Consider the following 20069-nt stretch of genomic DNA (forward strand, 5'->3'; position numbering starts at 1 on the left):
AATCCACAGCCCCGGCCCCCACCTGCTGTGGTTTCCCCTACACTGTGTATAGCATGTGGACACAGCACAACATGTACAAGGCACACACATACACAACATGCATTGCGACAGACATGCTCGTGGCCATCACACACACGTTACACGCGCACACACACACACACACACACAAGCACACGTACCCCTGAGGCCCACAGAATCGGTGCAGTGGGACCCAGCGGGTGACCCCCGGCTTCCCCAGAGCTGGCCTGGACTGGGAAGGCACTGACTAGCGGGCACTGACCCAGCCTCTGGGCCTGACTCCCCGCGGGATCCACGCAGGAGGCCTCGCTGGCCGGACCTCAGCGCCACGGTCTGTGACTTGAAGAGAAACACTCAGAACCAGCGATGCCAGGGTGCCAGGGATGCCCGGGGCTCGGGACAGTGAGGCTGGAGCAGGGAGGGATCCTGGCAGAGCTTACAGGTCACTGGGCGGGGTTTATATGACACTGGGCGGGGTTTACAGGTCCGTGGGCGGGGCTTACCAGCATGTGGGTGGAGCCTAAAGGCAGGCGCTGCTTACAGGCCTAGGGGTGGGAGTTACAAACAGGTGGGTGGGGCTAAATCAGACTTGGTTCACAGGGCGAGGGGCGGGGCCTAGAGACATGGGCGGAGCCTACAAGCCTATGGGCGGAGTTTACGATTATATGGGCGTGGCCGAGCGGGTGGGCATGGCTTTCAGGGCTGGGGCGGAGTTTACCAGACTATGGGCGAGGCCTAAAGACAAGTGAGCTTACTTCTATGGGAGGAGTTTACAAGCCTATGGGCGGGTTACAGATATAGGCGTGGTTTACCGGGCTAGGGGCGGGGTTTAGACGTCTACGGGCGGGGCAAAGGGACCTACAGGCCTCCGGGCTCAGCCTCCAGGAGCTTAGCAGGGAGTTTAACACCTCCAGGTCCTGGATGGGTTGACAGGCGGGCTAGGTGATCCACGTCCTCTGGCCCCAGCTGACTCCCACCCCAACATCCCACCCCAGGGTCACTCAAACGCTGGGAGGTGCCTGGCCTGCCAGCTCTCAGGCTTCAAACCCGGCACCCAGATCAGAGAAGGCCAGAGAGAGTCTCTGACGTCCTTCCTCCTGCCCTGTCCTGCAGCTGGGGGAAAGCTCCGTGTCCTGCGTGGGATCCGTGAAACAGACGGGAAGGGCCGGTCCTCCTGCCGGACTCCAGGCAGCCCCTTCTCCAGCCTCCTATGGCTGTCATGCCGCCACCCCGACTCTGTTCCTTTCCCAGCTCCCCTGACCTTGGTGTCTGCCCCCTGATGGCCGCCGGAAGGTCAGAAGATTTGACCTTGGAAACTTCCTGTCTCCAGCCCGGCCAGAGCAGGGCAGGTTGGTCCTGAGATTTATGATCCACGATTCTACCCTGGACGCTGATGGTTTGAGGGGCACCGCTCATGACCACAGGGTGCCCGTACTGTCCACCCCAACTGGTGCTCATCACATGTGCCAGGCTGCAGCCTCGAGGTCCCTGCTTGTCAATCCGTCCTCCGATCCCATGTAACCCTGAGGGGCAACTGATCCCCAGGCCCCGTCTTGCCTAGCCCCAACTCACCTCCATTTCGTCTTGGCCTCGTTACTGCTCTTCCCTCCCTCTGCCGTGGCACCTAGGCTCGGGGCCTAGGTCCCCCCTCAGCCACCCCTCAGCTGCTCCGCTGGTCTCCCCATGTTGCTGCAGACGCAGACTCGGTGGCCACAGCAGCCACGACAGCCGGTGTCCCGGGGCTCAGTATGAAGGGCTGCTGGGAGTGCTGGGAGAAGTTGGCGGCCCAGGGAGCCCGGGAACTCGAGACCTTTTGTCTGCAGGACCTGCCAGGCCTCTCCCCGCCTGCCCAAGGCTCCCAGCAACAGGGGCTGAAAGCGATTGTTTAGTGCTCGGCGGCTTAGCTGGGCACGGAGCCAGACGGGCAGTTAACTGTTGTGGGTCGGGTGAGAGGGCCCCGGGTCCTTGCACAGTCGCACGGTGGCTGAGGGTCCTGCATCAAGGAACAGTACTGAGGGCAGTGGGACATGCCTGTGCAGTCCAGCTGTCCACACCAAGGTGAGGGCACTTGATCTCACATGGATCCCCCTGGTCTTGTGAGGATCATGTGGAATTTGTGTTGATCCCCTGCGTTCTCATGGGAACCATCTGGATCTTGTGCTGATCCCCCTGGTCTTATGTGGATCACCCGGAAGGTCTTGCTGGATGAAGTGTCTGAGTGCACCCAAGCTGCCCAGTCCTTCCGTGGCCTGGGGTCCCCTCCGCCACCCTGTCTCCCAGGGATCCCAGCTGCCCTGCCCTGTGCCAACTCCCTGCCCTCTGCCATCCCCCCTGCGCTGAAACTTTTCTTCCTTTGGCCACAAACGATGATGCTCAGAACTTGCTCCTGGCTCTGTGCTCAGGGATCATCCTGAGGTCTCAGGGGACCCTATGGGGTGCCAGCGTCCAAACCCAGATTGGCCTATTCCAGGCTAATGACACCCTCCTGCCCAGTCTCTTCAGCCCCTGGAGCTTTTGCTTTGTTTTATTTTATTTATTTATTTATTTATTTATTTATTTTTGGCCACAGCCAGTAAGCTCCAGGGTTATTCCTGACTCTACATTCAGGGATCACTCCTGATGGTACTTTAGGGGACCCTATGGGATGCCGAGGGCCAAACCTGGGTCGGCCACATACAAGGCAGACACCCTCCTCTCTGTGCTATCACTCTGACCCCCGCTGGCAGATTTTTGAGGGAACACAGAGGTTGTGGCCAAGGTGGTGCCAAGTGACTGCAGGCTGGTTGAGCTCTTTCTTTCTTTCTTTCTTTCTTTCTTTCTTTCTTTCTTTCTTTCTTTCTTTCTTTCTTTCTTTCTTTCTTTCTTTCTTTCTTTCTTTCCTCTCTCTCTCTCCTCTCTCTCTCTGTCTCTCTCTCTCTCTTCTCTCTCTCCCCCCCTTGTTTTTGGGCCATACCCGGTGATGCTCAGGGGGTTACTCCTGACTATGCTCTCAGAAATTGCTCCTGGCTTAGGGGACCATATGGGATGCCGGGGGATCGAACCACGATCCGTCCTAGGTCAGCAACGTGCAAGGCAAACACTCTACTGCTGCGCCACCGCTCTGGCCCCTGGTTGACCTATTTCTAAGGTGGAGACATGGAGATGGGTGGAGATGAGAAGCCCCAAGGGCGAGGGGGACCTGGAAGAGAGATAGGAACTGTGGCCCACATACTGTTCTTCCTACTCTGGGGGAGACCCCGAGGAAGTTCTGGGGTGAACCGCTGCGTAAGTGTTCCCTCACGGTCCCCAGGAAAATGCTGGATATTAGGGGTGGCACCAAAGCTGCACCCTGGCCTGGACATACAGCTGTCACCTGTCACCCTTTCAAAGACAAACTCACCAGCTGTGAGATCCACTCAGCACTGAGATGGAGCAGCAGTGCCCTCTTGGGGCCAACGTCAGTCATAGTTGGTAGTTGATACCTAGAGGGCATCAGCTACACCTGGAAGTATAGGGGTCACCTCAAAGCTGTGCTTATTTTGCCCCAGATTGTGTCCGGTGCCTCCACTTGCTCCACTGGGCTTCCCAGCACCCGTCTGTGGAATCCCGCCCCCCAGTTCCCAGAACTGCATCACACACATGGTGGATCTCACACAGGGTTTATTTGCTGACCCTGTTGCCAAGAAGACAGATCTGGGGTGTCTTCCGGCCGAAGGATCCCCCCAGCTACCCAGAGTGCAGTGACCTGCCAACAGACATTGTTGGAGCCCGATCTCGTCGTCCCCTCATCCTGGTGACAGTGAGTGAAGGCTGTGGCCAGGAGGGGCCACGGGATCCCTCTGCCAGCCCCACCCTCATCAGCATTGTCCTCGTGTTTGCTGATCAGCTGAGTGACCGCACAGAGCCCAGAGGGGACATGAGGACAAAGTTGGAACTTGGGGCCTTGCTGTGTCTCTTTGGTTTGGGGGTGCCTTATGTAGACCCCTGAACCGAGATGCTGATCACCCCTGATGTTCAGTGGTGCAGGAGTGTGGGTGGAGGCAAGGGAGGTTTCTCCCCGCACAGACAGGAAGACAGTGACCCCCTCTCAGCAGGAGGAAGCTGGGCAGGCAGAGATGGGACAGTACCTCTACCAAATGTCCGTGGGGTCTGGAGCAGCAAAATCCAGGGAACAGCAGAGTCTTGACATCCCTCTTGGGGGAGTTCCCTCTCCAACATGGGACCTCAATGTCTATAAATGCCTCCACCGCCCCGAGCCCCCAGACTGCACCCTAGTCCGCCTTCTTGGTCTTCTTCTTCCGAGTTCCTTCATTCAACTCCTCCTTGGATTTGGGCAGCGCTGAGTGCATGGAGCCACCGTGGGCACTGCCATGGGCACTGCCGTGGGCATCGTGGTGGTCTCCGCCCCACGCCGAGCCAAACAGCACAGGGCAGATGTAGCTCTCGGGCAGGTCAAATGGGGAAGCATGGGAGTGTGTGGCCGTCAGGAACACCTGCGGGGAGCAGAGGGCGGTCAGCTGGGGAATTGGGCAGGGGCTGCCAGTCCTGCTGTGAAGATCGGCTACCAGGCTACTGAGCTGGGAGTGCTCTGCAGAACCCTGGGTGCGGTGGGTCGGGCAGCCTGACTCCCTCAGTTACATGTGCTCACAGCACCTGTCCTAGGCTCCTCCTGGAAGGCCCATCCTGCCACCTGACCTGCCAGTCTCAGTGCAGATGCTGCAGGGACCTGCTGGTGGCTGACCATGAACGGAACGTTGCACTTCTCCCCAGGACCCGTCACAGCCGCCCAGGGTGAGGGAGGTACCGGGGTGTCTCACCTTGCAGGACACCATGAACATGGTGAAGAGGAAGATGAGGTTGGCTTTGGACACGGGCAGCCAGCGGCTCTGCTGCAGGGTGAACAGAATAGCTCCGTACAGGCTGGCCTTGGTGGGGCTGGGGAGACAAGCGGTCACTTGGAGGGCTGGCCACACCCACCTTTGGCCCCGCCCCACTAGCCTGTCCACTCACACAGCCCTGCTCCACTGCTGTCCCCGCCCACTGAAACTGGCCCCGCCTCCACTGGTCCCACCCATGAGGATGCCCCGCACTGTCAGCCCCGCCCATTGAGACTGGGCCCGCCCACCGCAGGCCCCGCCCCCAGCAGCATCACACGAGGTCCAGGCCTTGCACCCCTGGCCAGCACCAGGTAGTATTTTTACTGTACTCTGGAACCTTCTGGAAGGCTGAATTGGGGGGTTTGCAGGTGTGTCCGAGTCAGGGTCACCTCTGGAGGGGGAACGGTTCATACAGGAGGGGGCGACTTACAAGGACATGTGTAGGAGCTCGTTGGTCTCTGGCTTCCAGACTCCTCGGAGGAGCTGCTCCAGGTTGGACATGAGGGCCACACCAGCGCCTGGGAGATGGACAGGGAGCTCTGAGGACACCGTACCCTCCTCTCCCGTCAGTGCCCGGGGCTGGGGTAGGGTCAATGGCCCCAGGCCCAGGGAACCGGTTCAAAAGCCGCATGGACAGAGGCCTGTCTGTGGCTGATCATCCTCGAAGCTGGGCCACGATCAGGTCACCCGCACAAACCCGAATCATGGCCTCTTGAGTAACCTGCCAGCCACTTCCTCCTGGCGGCCCTGAACCCTCAATCTCCCAGGCATCCCGGGACCTCCTGGGAGCTGGGTTTTGGAGAGAGCTGAGCCTGGATGTGACACAGTATGGCGTCCTGGGGCCCTGGATCCTGGACTCCCCCTCAGGGCAGAAGACAGGAATGAGGTAACTGCGACAGTGCCCAGCGGCCATGTGGTGCCGGGATCCAACCCAGGGCCTGTAGCCAGGAATGAGCTCTACCAGCCCAGCCACATTCCTGGCTCCTCACTTCTCCTCTCTGACTTCCTGTTACTTTGCTTTCCTTACTATTCCTCCTATTACTCCTCCTCCGTCTGTACATTATTGTGACTTCTGCTGTCCTTGGGGCCCTCAGCTACTAACATCAAATCAACTGCTTCTCTGAAATTTCTCTCCATTTTTGCCATTTATGATTTGTTTCTTTTGAATATTTTTGAGCCACACCCAGTGACACTCAGGGGTCACTCCTGGTTATGGGCTTAGAAATCGCCCCTGGCTTGGGGTACCATGTGGGACGCTGGGGATCAAACCGAAGTCCGTCCCGGGTTAGCTGCACGCAAGCCAAATGCCAATGCCATACACTGTGCCCCTGCTCTGGCCTCTGCCATGTATGTTTTTGTTGTTGTTGTTGTTTTTTGTTTGTTTTTGGGTCACACCTGGCAGTGCCCACGTATTACTCCTGACTGCGCTCAGAAGTCACTCTTCGCAGGCTCAGGGGACCAAATGGGATGCCAGGAATTGAACCGGAGTCCATCCAGGGTTGGCTGCGTGCAAGGCAAACGCCCTACCGCTGTGCTATAGCTCTAGCTCTGCCATTTATGGTTCTGTGTTTTTCTTTCCTTTCTTTTTTTTTTTTTAAGGCCACACCCGTTGTTGCTCAGGAGTTACTCCTGGCTATGTGCTCAGAAATTGGCCCTGGCTTGGGGGACCATATAGGACGCTGGGGATCGAACCATGGTCCATCCTAGGTTAGCGCTTGCAAGGCATATGCCCTATTGCTTGGGCTATCTCTCCAGCCCTGCCATTTATGTTTTTTGTTTGTTTGTTTGTTTGTTTTTGGGCCACACCCAGTAATGCTCAGGGGTTACTCCTGGCTATGTGCTCAGAAGTTGCTCCTGGCTTGGGGGACCATATGGGGCACCGGGGGATCGAACCGAGGTCTGTCCAAGGCTAGCGCAAGCAAGGCAGGCACCTTACCTTTAGCGCCACCGCCCGGCCCCGCCATTTATGTTTTGATGTTATTTTTGTTCTTACAATTTTGAGGTGACATCTGGAAGTGTTCAGGGGCTACTCCAGGCTCTCTATTTCGGAGTGAGTAACCCCTGAGAGTGCTCAGGGGAACCATATATGATGTCGTGTTGGGCAGGAGTGATTTCTGAGCACATAGCCAGGAGTAACTCCTGAGCGTCACCGGGAGTGGCCTAAAAACCAAAGGGAAAAAAACCACTGGTTTGCAGTAACATTTTGCTCTTTTTTATTGTTATTTTGTTTTTCTTTTTGTTTTTGGGCCACACCCAGCGGTGCTCAGGGGTTACTCCTGGCTGTCTGCTCAGAAATAGCTCCTGGCAGGCACAGGGGACCATATGGGACACCAGGATTCGAACCAACCACCTTTGGTCCTGGATCGCTGCAAATGCCGCTGTGCTATCTCTCCGGGCCCTGTTGTTTTGTTTTTGAACCACACTCAGCAGTGCTCAGGGGTTATTCCCCTAGCTCTGCACTCAGAAATCGCTCCTGGCAGGCTCGGGGACCATATGGGATGCTGGGGGACCAACTCAGGTCTGTCCTGAGTCAGAAGCTTGCAAGACAAATGCCCGACTACTGTGCTATCGCTCTGGCCCTAATATCTTTGCTCTTAAAGTCTATCTCATCCCCCTTTTGGATGAAGAAAGGGTCAGGGGAGGGCCCAATGCAGTGAAAAATATGTGTTCAGGCTGAAGAGTGCAGCAGGAAGAGGATTTGTTTAGCACAGAGCCAATCCAGGTTCGATCCCCAATATCCCATGGGGTCTCCCAAGCACTGCCAGAAGAAATTTTTTTGTTTTTGCTTTTTGCTTTTGGGCCACACTGGTGGTACTCAGGGGTTACTCCTGGCACAGTACTCAGAAATTACTCCTGACAGATTCATGGGACACCAGGGATCAAACCCGAATTGGCCACATGCAAGACAAATGTCCTCCCAGCTGTGCTATAGCTCCGGCCCCAACCAGAAGTAATTTCTAAATGCAGAGCCAGGTGTAACCATCCACTGAGCATCGATGGGTATGGCCCTTCACACACACAAAAATAAGAATATACTTTTTGTTTTGTTTTGGGGCCACACCTGGTGATGCTCAGGGGTTACTCCTGGCTATGCGCTCAGAAATTGCTCCTGGCTCAGTGGACAATAGGGGATGCGGGGAATCGAACTGAGATCTGTTCTAGGTCAGCCACGTGCAAGGCAAATGCCCTACCACTGCGCTTTCACTCTGGCCCCAAGAATATACTTGTTTTCACAACCAAACTTAAAAAGGTCCCTGTGGGGGCCAAAGCAATAACACAGTGGGTGGGGCGTTTGCCATGTATGCTGTGGTCACACCAGGTTGGTCCCAGAGCCTGTTAGGAGTAATTCCTGAGTGCAGAGCCAGGAGTAACCCCTGGGTGCTGTCGGGTGTGGCATTAAAACAAAACAAAACAAAACAAGGGTTAAGGTGCTTGCCTTGCACAAACGTGACCTGGGTTTGCAACAGAACCACAGATGTTTCCCTCGAGCACTTCTAGGAGAGCATCTCCCCAAAGATCCCTGAGCTTAGAGGCTCAGCGGTGTCTAGCCTCACATGCCTCTGAGCCTCTAGCTTCTCTGGCTTCTGAGTACCTTTGACCCAGCCGGTGGCGATCATGACGAACCAGCCGTGATGGTAGTGGTGGTGGGCGTGATGGATGCCCACAGCGATCTTGCGCACCCGGACCACCTCCTTCATGGCCACGAAGATGAGCTTCACCGGCAGGAAGCAGACGCACTTGTAGAAGAGGTCCAGGGGGCAGAAGAAAATCATGTACCTTTAGGGGATGCAGAGACCCGAGTCAGTAATGGGCACCCTGTCCCAGGAGGGCATACGAGCTGCATTTGTGGCACTCTCGCCCATGGGACTGGCTCAGGTGCCAGCTGGGAGGCTGCCCCTAGGACACCCAGAACCACTGTGGAGGGTGATGGCGCCACCCACCTCCATGCCCTCCACCCAATATCAAGCTGACATGCCCACTTCAATGAGACTTGACAGAGCCTCCTCAAGCTCCGCCCAGTCAACTAGGTCACGCCCACTCCAGAGGGATTGGGTGCCAGGCTCTATTATGTCCCACCCAGCTGACTGGACCCATCCATTTTCCTGGAGATTGGGCATCAGGCTCTTCTCTGCCCCGTCCACTTAACTGGCTCCTCCCACCTTGCAAGAGATTGGGCCCAGGCTCTCTTGAGCCCCGCCTACCTGACTCCTCCCACTTCGCTGGAGATTGGCCCAGGCTCCCCAGATCTGCCCACCTCCCTGGAGATTGGCCCAGGCTCCCGAGTCCTGCCCACTTAGCTGACTCCACCCACCTCTCTGGAGATTGGGCCCGAGCTACCTAGTCCCGCCCACTAGTCTGACTCCACCCACTTCCCTGGTAATTGGGCCCAGGCTCCCCAAAGTCCCGCCCACTTAACCGACTCCGCCCACCTCCCTGGAGATTGGGCCCAGGCTCCCGAGTTCCGCCCACTTAGCTGACTCCACCCACCTCCCTGGAGATTGGGCCTAAGCTACCTAGAGTCCCGCCCACTAGGCTGACTCCACCCACTTCCCTGATAATTGGGCCCAGGCTCCCCAAAGTCCCGCCCACTTAACTGACTCCGCCCACCTCTCTGGAGATTGGGCCCAGGCTTTCTTTGTCCCGCCCCCGACTGGCTCCGCCCACCTCCCTGGGCCCTGCTCCCCCACAGCCCACCCTCTGCTCCTGGCCGGTGCTCACCAGACGGCCGAGGCCAGCAGGATACTGGAGCTGTTGCTAAAATAGTCGATGACGGGCTCGCCCAGGAGCAGGTCGGCCAGGATGTAGCTCCCGAAGCAGTGCAGCATGGCGCACAGCCAGGACGCCATGGGGTGGCGCCGGGACAGCTCCACCGCGCCTGCGGGACAGGGACAAGGACAGGGACAGGGACCGGTCACTACCCCGCAGGCGTCACAGCGCCCCTAGACACTTGGGGGCATCGCATCCTACGTGGTGCGGGAGGCTGAACTGGGGGGCTGACTGGCTGCAAGGCAGTGCCTTAATAACCACGGGGTGTGCCTCCCCACCTCTATGTGAATACTACAAAATCCAAAAGGCCACCCTGTCATAGCTGCTACTCTTGGACACTGCGCTGAGGAACCACATTGGATGCTGGGGATCGACCCCAGTTAGCTAAGGGTAAGGCCTGCACCCTCCCACTTTTACCATCCCTCCTCTCGGATCCAGCTGTTTTTTTTGTTTTGTTTTGGGGCCACATCCAGCAGCGCTTAAGGGTGACTCCTGGCTTAGCACTCACAAGTTACTCCTGGCAGGCTCGGGGGACTATATGGAGTGCCAGGAATAGAACCCGGGTCGGCTGCGTGCAAGGCAAACGCCTTACCCGCTGTGCTAGCACTCTGGCCCCCTGCTCTGTTTTGAGATGCTCTAGTCCTGCCTTATATTGCTTTCCTGCCCAAACCCCAGGCTTGCCCCACCCCCTTTCCTTCTTCGAAGCAGGCCCCACCTCCATGTCCCCAGTTCCTCTCAGCAACTCCAGGGCTTCAGGGCTCAACTTTAAGGCTGCCTCCCCCACCCCTGTCCCAATGCTCAGCCAGTTGCCGCCTGTCCTCCTCCTCCTGGGTGTCTATTTAAAAGGCCAGCAGCTGGAAGTTAATCCTCAGGACAGCTGAACTGTGCCTTGGGGGGCGGGGGGTCAGGTAAGGTCTAGGGTACAGAGAAGGGTTCTGTGCATCTAAAAATACCCCCTGGGGCCTTTCTGTCCAGATCCTGGAGACTGGCTGCATGAAGGGAGGAGCAGGGAGAGTGAGGGAAGTCCAGGTGGAAAGGTCAGGAGGCTGACCCTTCCTGCCTGCCTGGGCACCCACCGCTGCCTACGAGGTGTGACCAGGGCATCCCACAAGCACGCCCAGTCAGGAGGGGACTCCTTATGCTCAAAGCACCACAGGGAGAGGACCTGTTCTCTGTCCCTCCTGAGGGTTTTGGCCCTCTCTTGCCTGCCCAGGTACACACACATAGACACACCGCTGCTCACACACCTTGGAGCCTAGACTGCAGGGGCTTGCATAGTTTTATTTTTTCTGGTTAGTTTTTGGGTCACACCCAATGGCGCTCAGGGGTTACTCCTGGCTCTGCACTCAGAAACTGCTCCTGGTAGTGCTTGGGGGTAGTACTCCTGGCTTGCCACGCATGGAATCCGGTAGTCAGCCTGAAGACAAACGTTCTATCGGCTGTGCTCCGGCCTCATGCCATGGGTTTCCCGGTGAAGCTAACTCAGCCTGAGCACTGGAGCCCTGGGAAATGTCCCTGCGCCCGGGAACTGGGCCAGTGCGGGAGCCGGGGAAAGGAGACAGGCCAGGTGCTGATTTGCTTTGCAAAGTTCCTCGCTGTCATCTCTGGAGGTGGAAGGAGGGGCGTGCTGGGGCTGGGAGAAACCCAGAGTTTCAGATCCATACAAGGGGTGTGGGGTGGGGAGGCAGCAGGACAGCCTCTTCCCTCAGACTCTGCTGGTCTCTCAAAAAGCTGCCAACACCTATTTTTATCACGGGGGTGGGGCAGCCGCTTCCATCTATGCAAAGAAAACAGGGGCCACTTACACCTGGAATGTGTGTGTGTGTGTGGGGGGTCGGGCCGGGTGGGAGTTTGGGGCGACTGATCTATCGCCCTAAAGTTGCATGGAAGAACTGGGTGAGCTGAAAATCCTGCAGAGACCGAGATGAGGAATGGACCCCCAGCCCTACTCGCAGCCTGGTATAAAAATAGACTCTAAGCTCTAAGGAGACCGTTTGCCAGCTCTGGGAAAAGGTTTTAAAGAGAAAAACCTGACGTTTCCATCCCGTACAGATGCAGAGAGGGCGTCATAAATGCTCCCAAACAGCCCCCAACCGGGGTGCGCCCATGTCCCTTCTGCAACCCCCGCCCCTCGGGTGTCCCTTTTACCCGTCCCCAGCGGACAGGCCTATGAATAGACACGCAGCTGCTGTGGGGGCGCGCGCGTGGCCAAGGGCAAGCGGGGAGGTCACGACGCCCGTCAGGACAGCGAGACGACGACCCCCCCAGGGGCCCAAAGCGCCTCTGACCCCCTCCAGCCAAGCACCCCCGTTTCCACCCTTGCATCTCCGCACCCATCTTCCCCTGCTCCTGTCCACCTGGGGGCTCTCCCCGCACCTGACCCCCAGCTGGGCGGCCATGAACTTCTCCACCCGCCGCCTGCACCTCCCGGATTCCGACTCTGGCGAGGCCCTGGCAGCCCCGCGCACGGCCCGGGCGCGCGTCTCGGCGCCCCCCGCGCCTCCCCCAGCCCCGCAGCCTCACCTGGCTCATACTTGAGGTAGACGATGGACACGATGAAGTAGCTCAGGTCGAAGACCGGGAAGAGCGGCACCCGCGAGAAGCTGAGCGCTAGCTCGCCCAGGCTGAGCGCCGACAGCAGCTCCATGGCGCACGCCGCCCGCGCGCCCCGCACCGGCCCCGCGCGCCCCGCGCCCCGCCGGCCGGCCCAGGCGCCGCCCCCGGGGAAGCCGCCGCGGGGGTGGAGCCGGGCCCGGCGGGGGGCGGAGCCCGGGCCTCGGGGGGCGGACCGGCGCCCCCGGCCCCGCCCCGTTCGGCCCGCCTCGCGCGCGTCGGGGTCCTCCGGACAGCGACCGGGAGGGACCCCCAGGCCGGGCCCGCGCGCGCTGTGCCATGGCCGGGCGCGGGGTCCCGGGGCACCCTTGCATCAGCGCTGCAGGGCGGAGGGGCTGAGGCTCAGTCCCGGGAGTCGCTCTCGGGGGGCTCGGCCGTCCGTGCACGGGGCACCCCACGTCCTGGGCCGCTCAGGGGGCCGGCGGCCGGCCCAGCGCAGACCCCGGCCAAGGGAGGCGCAGCGAGCCTCCGGCCCAGATGCTCAAGCCGAGGCCCCGCCCCGACAGCCGGAGGCCACGCCCACAGAACAGCATCCCCGTTAGCTCCGCCCCGCCAGGGGCGTGGCCTAAGGGGAGAGGACGCGCCCCTTCGCCGGACGGCAGGGTCGGGATTGGTCCGCTCCGGCTCCTCCGCCCGCCCCTCCGCAGCTTCCGCTTCCGGTTCTGACGGACGCTGCGGCTGTGAGGATGATCGGGGACATCTTGCTTTTCGGGTAATTGGGGTGAATCCCGAGGCTCGGCCGTGGGACCCAGCCCCGCGGGTCTGGGCAGCGGGGAGGCGCAGGTAACCGTGTCCTCTCTCGACAGGACGCTGCTGATGAACGCCGGGGCGGTGCTCAACTTTAAGCTGTGAGTAGGCCCTTCTCCGCGACTCCGCCCGCGCCGCCATGATGCCCGCGCTTCCGCCCCGGCCGGATCCTCGCTCGCCCCGCCCCTCCTAGCCCCGCCCCTCCGCTCCCGGGCCCGTCCCATTGGCCGCGCCCTCAGCCAGGCCCCGCCCCTCGGCCCCGCCCCCGACAGGTCTGCCCAGTGTCTCCTGCTACCTTGGAGCTTTAGTTGTTGTTTTGGCTTTTGTTTGTTTGTTTGTTTGTTTTGGTCACACCCGGCAGCGTTCAGGGACCACTCCTGGCTCTCTCTGCTCAGAAATCGCCCCTGGCAGGCTCGGGGGACCCTATGGGATGCCGGGATTCGAACCACCGACCTTCTGCAGGCAAGGCAAACGCCTTACCTCCATGCTGTCTCTCTGGCTCCGGAGCTTTAGTTTTATTTATTTTGATTTTTAATTATTTGTTTCGTTTTGGCTTTTTGGGTCATACCTGGCGGAGCTCAGGGGTTACTCTTGGCTTTGCACCCAGAATTTGCTCCTGGCAGGCTCTGGGGACCATATGAGATGCCTGGAATTGAATCCGCGAATGTTCGGTGTCAGCTGTGTGTAAGACAAACACCCTACCGCTATGCTATCGCTTCGGCCCCATTTTTTTTATTGTTATTTATTTTAGTATAGTTTTGGGTTTGGGGGCTACATGATTGATACTCAGGGCTCACTCCTGGCCCTGCTCTCAAGAATCACTCCAGGCAGACTTTTGGGAGCATATAAGATGTCAGGGATTGCACTCTGTTCGGCCTCGTGAATGGCAGATCCCCTCTCTGCCATACTACCATTCTGGTCCCATGAGGTTTTTTTTTTTTTGTTTGTTTTTGGCTTCTGGGTCACACCTGCCAGCGCTAAGGGGTTACTCCTGACTGCACTCAGAAATCGCGCTTGGCAGGTTCGGGATACCATATGGGATGCCGGGAATCGAACCACTGTCAGTCCTGTGTCAGCCACAGGCAAGGCAAACGTCTTATTACTGTGTCATCTCTCCAGTTCAGTCCGAGAACTTTATTTTTTTTTTTATTTTTTATTTTTTTTTTGGTTTTTGGGCCACACCCGGCGGTGCTCAGGGGTTACTCCTGGCTGTCTGCTCAGAAATAGCTCCTGGCAGGCACGGGGGACCATATGGGACACCGGGATTCGAACCAACCACCTTAGGTCCTGGATCGGCTGCTTGCAAGACAAGGCACGGGGGACCATATGGGACACCGGGATTCGAACCAACCACCTTAGGTCCTGGATCGGCTGCTTGCAAGACAAACACCACTGTGCTATCTCTCCGAGTCCAAGGAGAACTTTATTTTTAATTTTACTTTTTCTAGCGCAGGCAAGGCAGGCACCTTAGCTTTAGCACCACCGCCCGGCCCCTTTTTCATATTTTTTTGAAGGGGGGGCTTACGTATCAGTGCTCAGGGGTTATACTGGCTCTGTACTCACGCATCACTCCCAGCAAAACTCCAGGGTGGGGACCATATGGTATGCCGGGGATCAAACCCAGGTTGGCTGCGTGTAAGGCAAATGCCTCCTCACCATGCTATTGCCCTGGCCCTCATTTTACTTCTTTCTGGCATTGAAGCTACAGCAGATGTGCTCAGCGGCCCCTTCCCAGACCCCACTTCCTCTCCAGGGTCATCCCCACCTGTCCTGCCCTTGCCCTGCCCTGTCCCCCCTCACTGGCACCCCACTGCTATGATTGGCGAGCTACAGCTGTAGGATGCTGGGATGAAAGCGGATTTCGTGTGTCCCTGGCAGGAAGAAGAAGGACACACAGGGCTTTGGGGACGAGTCAAAGGAACCCAGCACAGGTAACTGAGGTGCCCTGCAGCGCACGTATCTCGGGGTGGGGGTGAGAGAGTTTGAGTTTGCGAACATGTGTTGTGTGACTGCCTGTGTCAGGTCTGTGAGTTGTCAGAGTATGTGTGGGGTGTGAACGTGTGTTTGAGCATGTCAGTTCTAGTGTCCCGTGTGTATGACTGAACGGAGAGAGTGACCAATTATGTTTCTGTACCTGTCAGGTGTCTGCGTGTGTTGAGTGTATTTTATATGTGTGTATTTTATGTGTCCTGTGTGAGTGCATACGTCTTGGCCCATGTCAGGCGTGTGTAAGAGAGAAATCTCGGTGTCTGAGAATACGATTGCCCGTGTCCTGTGTGCGTCTGTGCTCCGCCAGGTGTGTGTGTGTCACGGAGGGACAGTGAGGATGGTCACCCACCCTTTGGGCCAGTCACTGCCCCTCTTAGGGCGGCCTAGAGCAGAAGTGGGGCTCGGCAGATGTCCCAGGGGTGAGTCTTCATTGGGAAGGCCAGTGTCATGCTCCCTTCCTACGGACACTCGGAGGCTGGGGGTGGGCTTTTCTTTTCCCTTATAAAAAGCAGCGATCCCTCCTGGCTGGGAGCTGTGGGGGTGGCACTGGGCTGGCTGGTGCACCGCCTGATCCTGGCAGGCACCAACCTTCTCTGCCTCGACAGGTGACAACATTCGGGAGTTTTTGCTGAGCCTCAGGTACTTCCGCATCTTCATTGCGCTATGGAACGTCTTCATGATGTTTTGCATGATCGTGTAAGTCCCGTCCCACTCTGCCCCTGGGAAGGCATCACCCTCCCTCCCACCCCCACCACCCACACTTTCCCACTCACTGGGCACCTTCCAGATGTTCCACAGTGGGGCGGGTCAGAGGACTGAGCCTTCTGATCTTGTACACCCTTGCCCAGGCCTGCCCCCAGGTGGGTCTGTGTTCCAGGCCACTGCCTTCCCCACGAGGAACTTTTCCTAAGTGTCACCCTCCGTCCATTGATGGGGTGTCTGAGTGCCCCACAATCCTCACCTGGGGGCAGCCCTTCTTGGTGAGAAGCACCTGACAGTGTGTCTGCCACTGACAGAAACCTGTGGGTTTCTTTGGCATGCAAGGTTTGTGCATTGTGGCATGTATGGGCTGAGGGCTTGGCAGGGGCACTGAGCTTCATTCTCAGCTGTCTGATGTCTATAGGCCTATGCACTTTCCAGCTGCCAGGGCCCCGGATCAGGCTTGTCATTTCCTCATAAAGGTCCGTTGATAGGCTGAGGTATCCCCAATCAGTATGGAGTTGACATTCTTATTTTGTTGTTGTTCTGATTTTTTTGTTGGTTTATTTTGGGGCCACACCTGGTGACACTCAGGGGTTATTCCTGGCTCAGAAATCGCTCTTGGCTAGGGGACCATATGGGACACTGGGGATGGAATCCAGGTCTGTCCTGGATCTGCTGCGTGCAAGGCAAACGCCCTACCACTGCACTGTCACTCCGGTCCTTTTGTTTCTGTTTTTTTTTTTTAAAACTTTATTTAAACACCGTGATTACAAACATGATTATAGTTGTATGATTACAGTCATGTAAAGAGCACCCCCCTTCACCGGTGCTTGTTTCTGTTTTTTGGGCTACACCTGGCAGTGTTCAGGGTTTACTCCTGGCTCTGAGCTCAGATCGCTCCTGGCAGGCTCAGGGGACATACGGGATGCCAGGGATTGAGCCCGGGTCTAACCCTGGTCAGCCGCGTGCAAGGCAAATGCCCTATTGCTGTGCTATCTTTTTTTTTTTTTTTTTTTTTTTGGTTTTTGGGCCACACCCGTTTGACGCTCAGGGGTTACTCCTGGCTATGTGCTCAGAAATCGCCCCTGGCTTGGGGGGACCATATGGGACGCCGGGGGATTGAACCGCAGTCCTTCCTTGGCTAGCGCTTGCAAGGCAGACACCTTACCTCCAGCGCCACCTACCCGGCCCCTGCTGTGCTATCTTATCGCTTTGGGCCCTGGAGCTGACATTCTGAGAATTTCTCTGGGGGCACGGACCTTATGAGCTGCTTCAGGGCCTTGAATGCGACTTCCTGTGGCCAGCAGGGCAGACAGCCTAGCCGGTTGTGGGCAGAGCCTTCCTCTCATCCCTGCCCTCTGCTCTTTCAGTCTCTTCGGCTCCTGAGCAGCTGCACGGCAACTGGGAAAGCAGGCTCCTTTCATCCGTCCGTCTGTTCGTCCATCTCGTCCGATCACCATCAGGAATGCCTTTGACCCAGAAACCGGAGCCCTCCTGGACACCCGTGGGTCAGAGTTGTGGACCTCCTGCCCCTGCTGCAGTCCTGTTGCTGAGGCCTGAGTGTGACTCGAGTTTCTGCTGTCTCCGAGAAGAACATGGGGGCATTTCTTTATCCTAGGGGCTGCTGGAGTCTCCCATGTTCCCTAGAACCTGCTTCTGGGTTTGGTCTAAATTTTCTTTTCCTTTTTTGTTTCTGGGCCACACCCAGTGATGCCCAGGGGTTACTCCTGGCTCAGCACTCTGGAATGACTCCTGGTGGTGCTTGGGGACCCTGTGGGATTCTGGGGACCAAACCTGTGTTGGCCACGTTCGAGACAAGCAGCCTCCCTACTGTACTCTTTCTCATCTTTTTAAACAAACTTTTCCCAGTGGTGTCGGGGCCCACGAGGCCTACCCCAGTGCTCTGGGGTGGAATTTGGGGCCTCACGCACAGGTGTCCAAGCCACCTGCAGGGCCTCTTACCTTATATGTGCTCCCCACGCCTTGGGGCTGGGACTCCACCCGCAGACATCATCCTTGAGGTTTGGATGTCTGAAGTCTCAGAACCTTGATCCCTTCCCTCCCTCAGCCTGTGCCATTGGGTTGTGTTCCGACCCGGGTGTCACTCAGGCCTCCCAGGACGTGAGGGAGAGTCTGGATACGGCTGAAGCCAGCTTGCAGGGTCAGGGTGAAAATAAAGCTGCGCTGTCGATTGCGGACTGACTGATCGATGCTCCTCACGGCCCTTGTCCTGCCCTGTTGGAAGTCGAGTCGGGGGGAAGGATGCCCTGTGAGGAGAGCGCTCAGGGGGTCACTCTCCTGGTCACTGAGCCAGGCCCCCATCACTTAAGCTACGTCCCCTGGTCAGGCTCAGGTGTGGGCGGGGCCAGTGTCCGGAGCTGGGAGGCCTGGTGGGCGGGCCATGCCCTGAGAATGGCGCCTTTGAGCCTTGAATCTCCTCTTTTTCCCGAGAACTGTCCTCGCATTGTGTACTTGCTGGTGTTTCTGTGCCATTTTTTTCTTCCTCTGGGGACACCCAGGCCCGTGGCGTGAGTGTGATGGTCACCGGGAGGCCCGAGCCTTGTCCTTGACTGCTGGCCAAGTCGCAAAAGGGCGTTTGCGGGCAGAGCCCGGACAGGGGCCCCACCGTGGTATGAAAGTCTCTGGGGCCGGATGGGGGCACAGTGGCCTTTCGAGGCTTGGCCGGCTTGTGGCCCCATGGTGTGGGACAGATCCCGAGGCCCTCCTGGGGGTGGTTCCGAGGGGAGGGCAGGGCAGGCCAACTCCGGACAGGAAGTACAACATGCAGGGAGTGGCCAGCAGCTACTGTGAGGGTTGGGTGGAGCGGGTTAGCCTGGGCACCCCATTCCCAAGGAGCGGTGCGAGGATCTAACTGGTAAGGGTGGGGACATGACTGCGCTCACGGAGGGCAGCCTGGAGGAAGCGGCCAGCCGCGTGGGTCGGTTGGTCACAGGTCAGCCTCAGGCACGTTGTTCGAGGTGGTGGGAGTGAGTCAGGGAGGCCCAGCCCCTCCACCCGCCTCCTGCCGGGTCGCCGGCAGTGGCCTCGCCGGGCCTGGACACCGCGGAGCCCAGATGGTATCAGCGAAAGGTTTGGGAGCAGAGGGTGGCCCTGGTCCGCGCCTCACGTGGTACCCAGCGATGCGGGTGGGTGGCAGGGACCTGCGGGCTCCGAGGCGGCTGAGTTTCTCCTCTGAAAGGCCCTTGCAAAGGCTGCTATGTTCCCCCTCTCCTCGCGCCCCCTGCAACTCCTCCCGCACTTCGCCAGGAGCCCTTGCTCTCTTTTTGTTTTGCTTTTTATTTGGGGGGCCCACACCCGGTGCCACTCAAGGGTTCCTCCTGGCCCTGCTCTCAGAAATCGCTCCTGGCTCAGGGGTCCATATGGGTCGCCCAGGATCGAACCTGTGTCTGTCCTCGGTCAGCCACATTCAAGGCAAATGCTCTATCACTGTGCTACCACTCCGGCCCCTAGTGTTCTCTCTCATGTTGAGTCTGTGGATCCCTGCTTGGGTACCACCCCCTGTGCCTCTCTTGGGGTGCCCCTCCACAGGGCATTCACAGAGGAGAACGACCAGGACTCAGTCAGGGGCCCCAGTAACTCGGGCCCAAAGACCTCTTACTGTGTCGGGCCCCCCCACAGGTTTACAGGGTCTGTGTTCATAAGGGCACAGTTCTAGGCCCAATTGCTTGTCTTGGGGCCTCAGGGCCCCTTCGAGTCACAGCAATTTCTCTGTGCCCCGGGTGTCTGAATCTCCAGGCCAGTTCTCCAAGGCTGCAGCTAGGGCCTGTGTCTGTGTTGCCGACTGCAGAACTGAGCAAGCAGTTGGGTGACACCGAATGTGTCTGGGGCCCCCATTGGGCTCTGGCGGGGACACAATTGAGTGTGGGGTTCTTTGCCTCTCAGGCTGTTTCCAGCACGTGGGACCTGGCCATGAGATGGTCTGGGAGCCTGGGCTGACTGACCCTGTTTGCCCTTCGCCTTTCCCTCATGTGACCTGAGGAATAAAATTGTAGGCCCGCCACAGCATCTGGTGTTGGGACTCCACGTTTGTGCCTTCACTCACCACCATGGCCCAGGCCTGTGTTTGTGCTTGTGCAGACAGTCCTGCCCCAGAGTGGCGCTGGGGAAAGTGTTCCCAGCGTGTCTTGTGCAGAGCAGCTCCCTGGAGGGGCTCAGTGGAGTAGAGGGAGGCCTTCCCCACAGCCCGTGTCCCTGTAATCTGCAGATAGGAGGACATACTGTCCGAGTGGGCTTTACGAAACATGAGAGGCTGGGGAAGAGCCCTCCTGACTCCTTAGCTGCAGGCAGATGAAAGGCAGGTCCAGAGGGGCCTGTTTCCAGCTGCAACCGCAGGGAAGCCAGAGAGAAGGGCTCGCC

The 20069-nt window shown here is 58.3% G+C and overlaps 3 protein-coding genes across 3 annotated transcripts in view; 1 reads left to right on the forward strand and 2 right to left on the reverse strand.

Annotated features, from left to right (window-relative positions):
• NWD1 (NACHT and WD repeat domain containing 1) overlaps positions 1–1740 on the reverse strand; it is a 31504-nt gene extending 29764 nt beyond the window's left edge. Inside the window, exon 1 of the mRNA XM_049787679.1 lies at positions 1591–1740. The gene's annotated coding sequence lies outside the window, so the exon portion shown is untranslated. The remainder of the gene's footprint in view (positions 1–1590) is intronic.
• A 1900-nt stretch (positions 1741–3640) lies between these two features.
• TMEM38A (transmembrane protein 38A) lies at positions 3641–12333 on the reverse strand. Its single transcript, XM_049787723.1, has 6 exons — positions 12165–12333; positions 9594–9750; positions 8467–8651; positions 5305–5392; positions 4815–4932; positions 3641–4490 (listed from the first exon to the last, which is right to left on the reverse strand). Exons 1-6 carry the CDS (start codon positions 12286–12288, stop codon positions 4269–4271), a joined length of 894 nt encoding a protein of 297 aa, XP_049643680.1. The 5' UTR covers positions 12289–12333; the 3' UTR covers positions 3641–4268.
• A 589-nt stretch (positions 12334–12922) lies between these two features.
• SMIM7 (small integral membrane protein 7) lies at positions 12923–17646 on the forward strand. Its single transcript, XM_049787747.1, has 5 exons — positions 12923–12966; positions 13061–13102; positions 14880–14932; positions 15596–15686; positions 17063–17646. Exons 1-5 carry the CDS (start codon positions 12941–12943, stop codon positions 17076–17078), a joined length of 228 nt encoding a protein of 75 aa, XP_049643704.1. The 5' UTR covers positions 12923–12940; the 3' UTR covers positions 17079–17646.
• Positions 17647–20069: the final 2423 nt, after the last annotated feature.

This window comes from Suncus etruscus, chromosome 15 (genome assembly GCF_024139225.1).
Source record: "Suncus etruscus isolate mSunEtr1 chromosome 15, mSunEtr1.pri.cur, whole genome shotgun sequence".
Classification (NCBI taxonomy): Eukaryota; Metazoa; Chordata; class Mammalia; order Eulipotyphla; family Soricidae; genus Suncus; species Suncus etruscus.

Bases quoted from the DNA above. Each gene is read 5' to 3' on its own strand.
- TMEM38A (XM_049787723.1), bottom strand. From the start codon at position 12,288: ATGGAGCTGCTGTCGGCGCTCAGCCTGGGCGAGCTAGCGCTCAGCTTC. The intron at 9,751-12,164 runs GTGAGGCTGCGG...CCTGTCCCGCAG, and splicing joins CTACCTCAAGTATGAGCCAG to GCGCGGTGGAGCTGTCCCGG. The intron at 8,652-9,593 runs GTGAGCACCGGC...CATCCCCTAAAG, and splicing joins CTGCTGGCCTCGGCCGTCTG to GTACATGATTTTCTTCTGCC.
- SMIM7 (XM_049787747.1), top strand. From the start codon at position 12,941: ATGATCGGGGACATCTTGCTTTTCGG. The intron at 12,967-13,060 runs GTAATTGGGGTG...CTCTCTCGACAG, and splicing joins GGGGACATCTTGCTTTTCGG to GACGCTGCTGATGAACGCCG. The intron at 14,933-15,595 runs GTAACTGAGGTG...CTGCCTCGACAG, and splicing joins GTCAAAGGAACCCAGCACAG to GTGACAACATTCGGGAGTTT.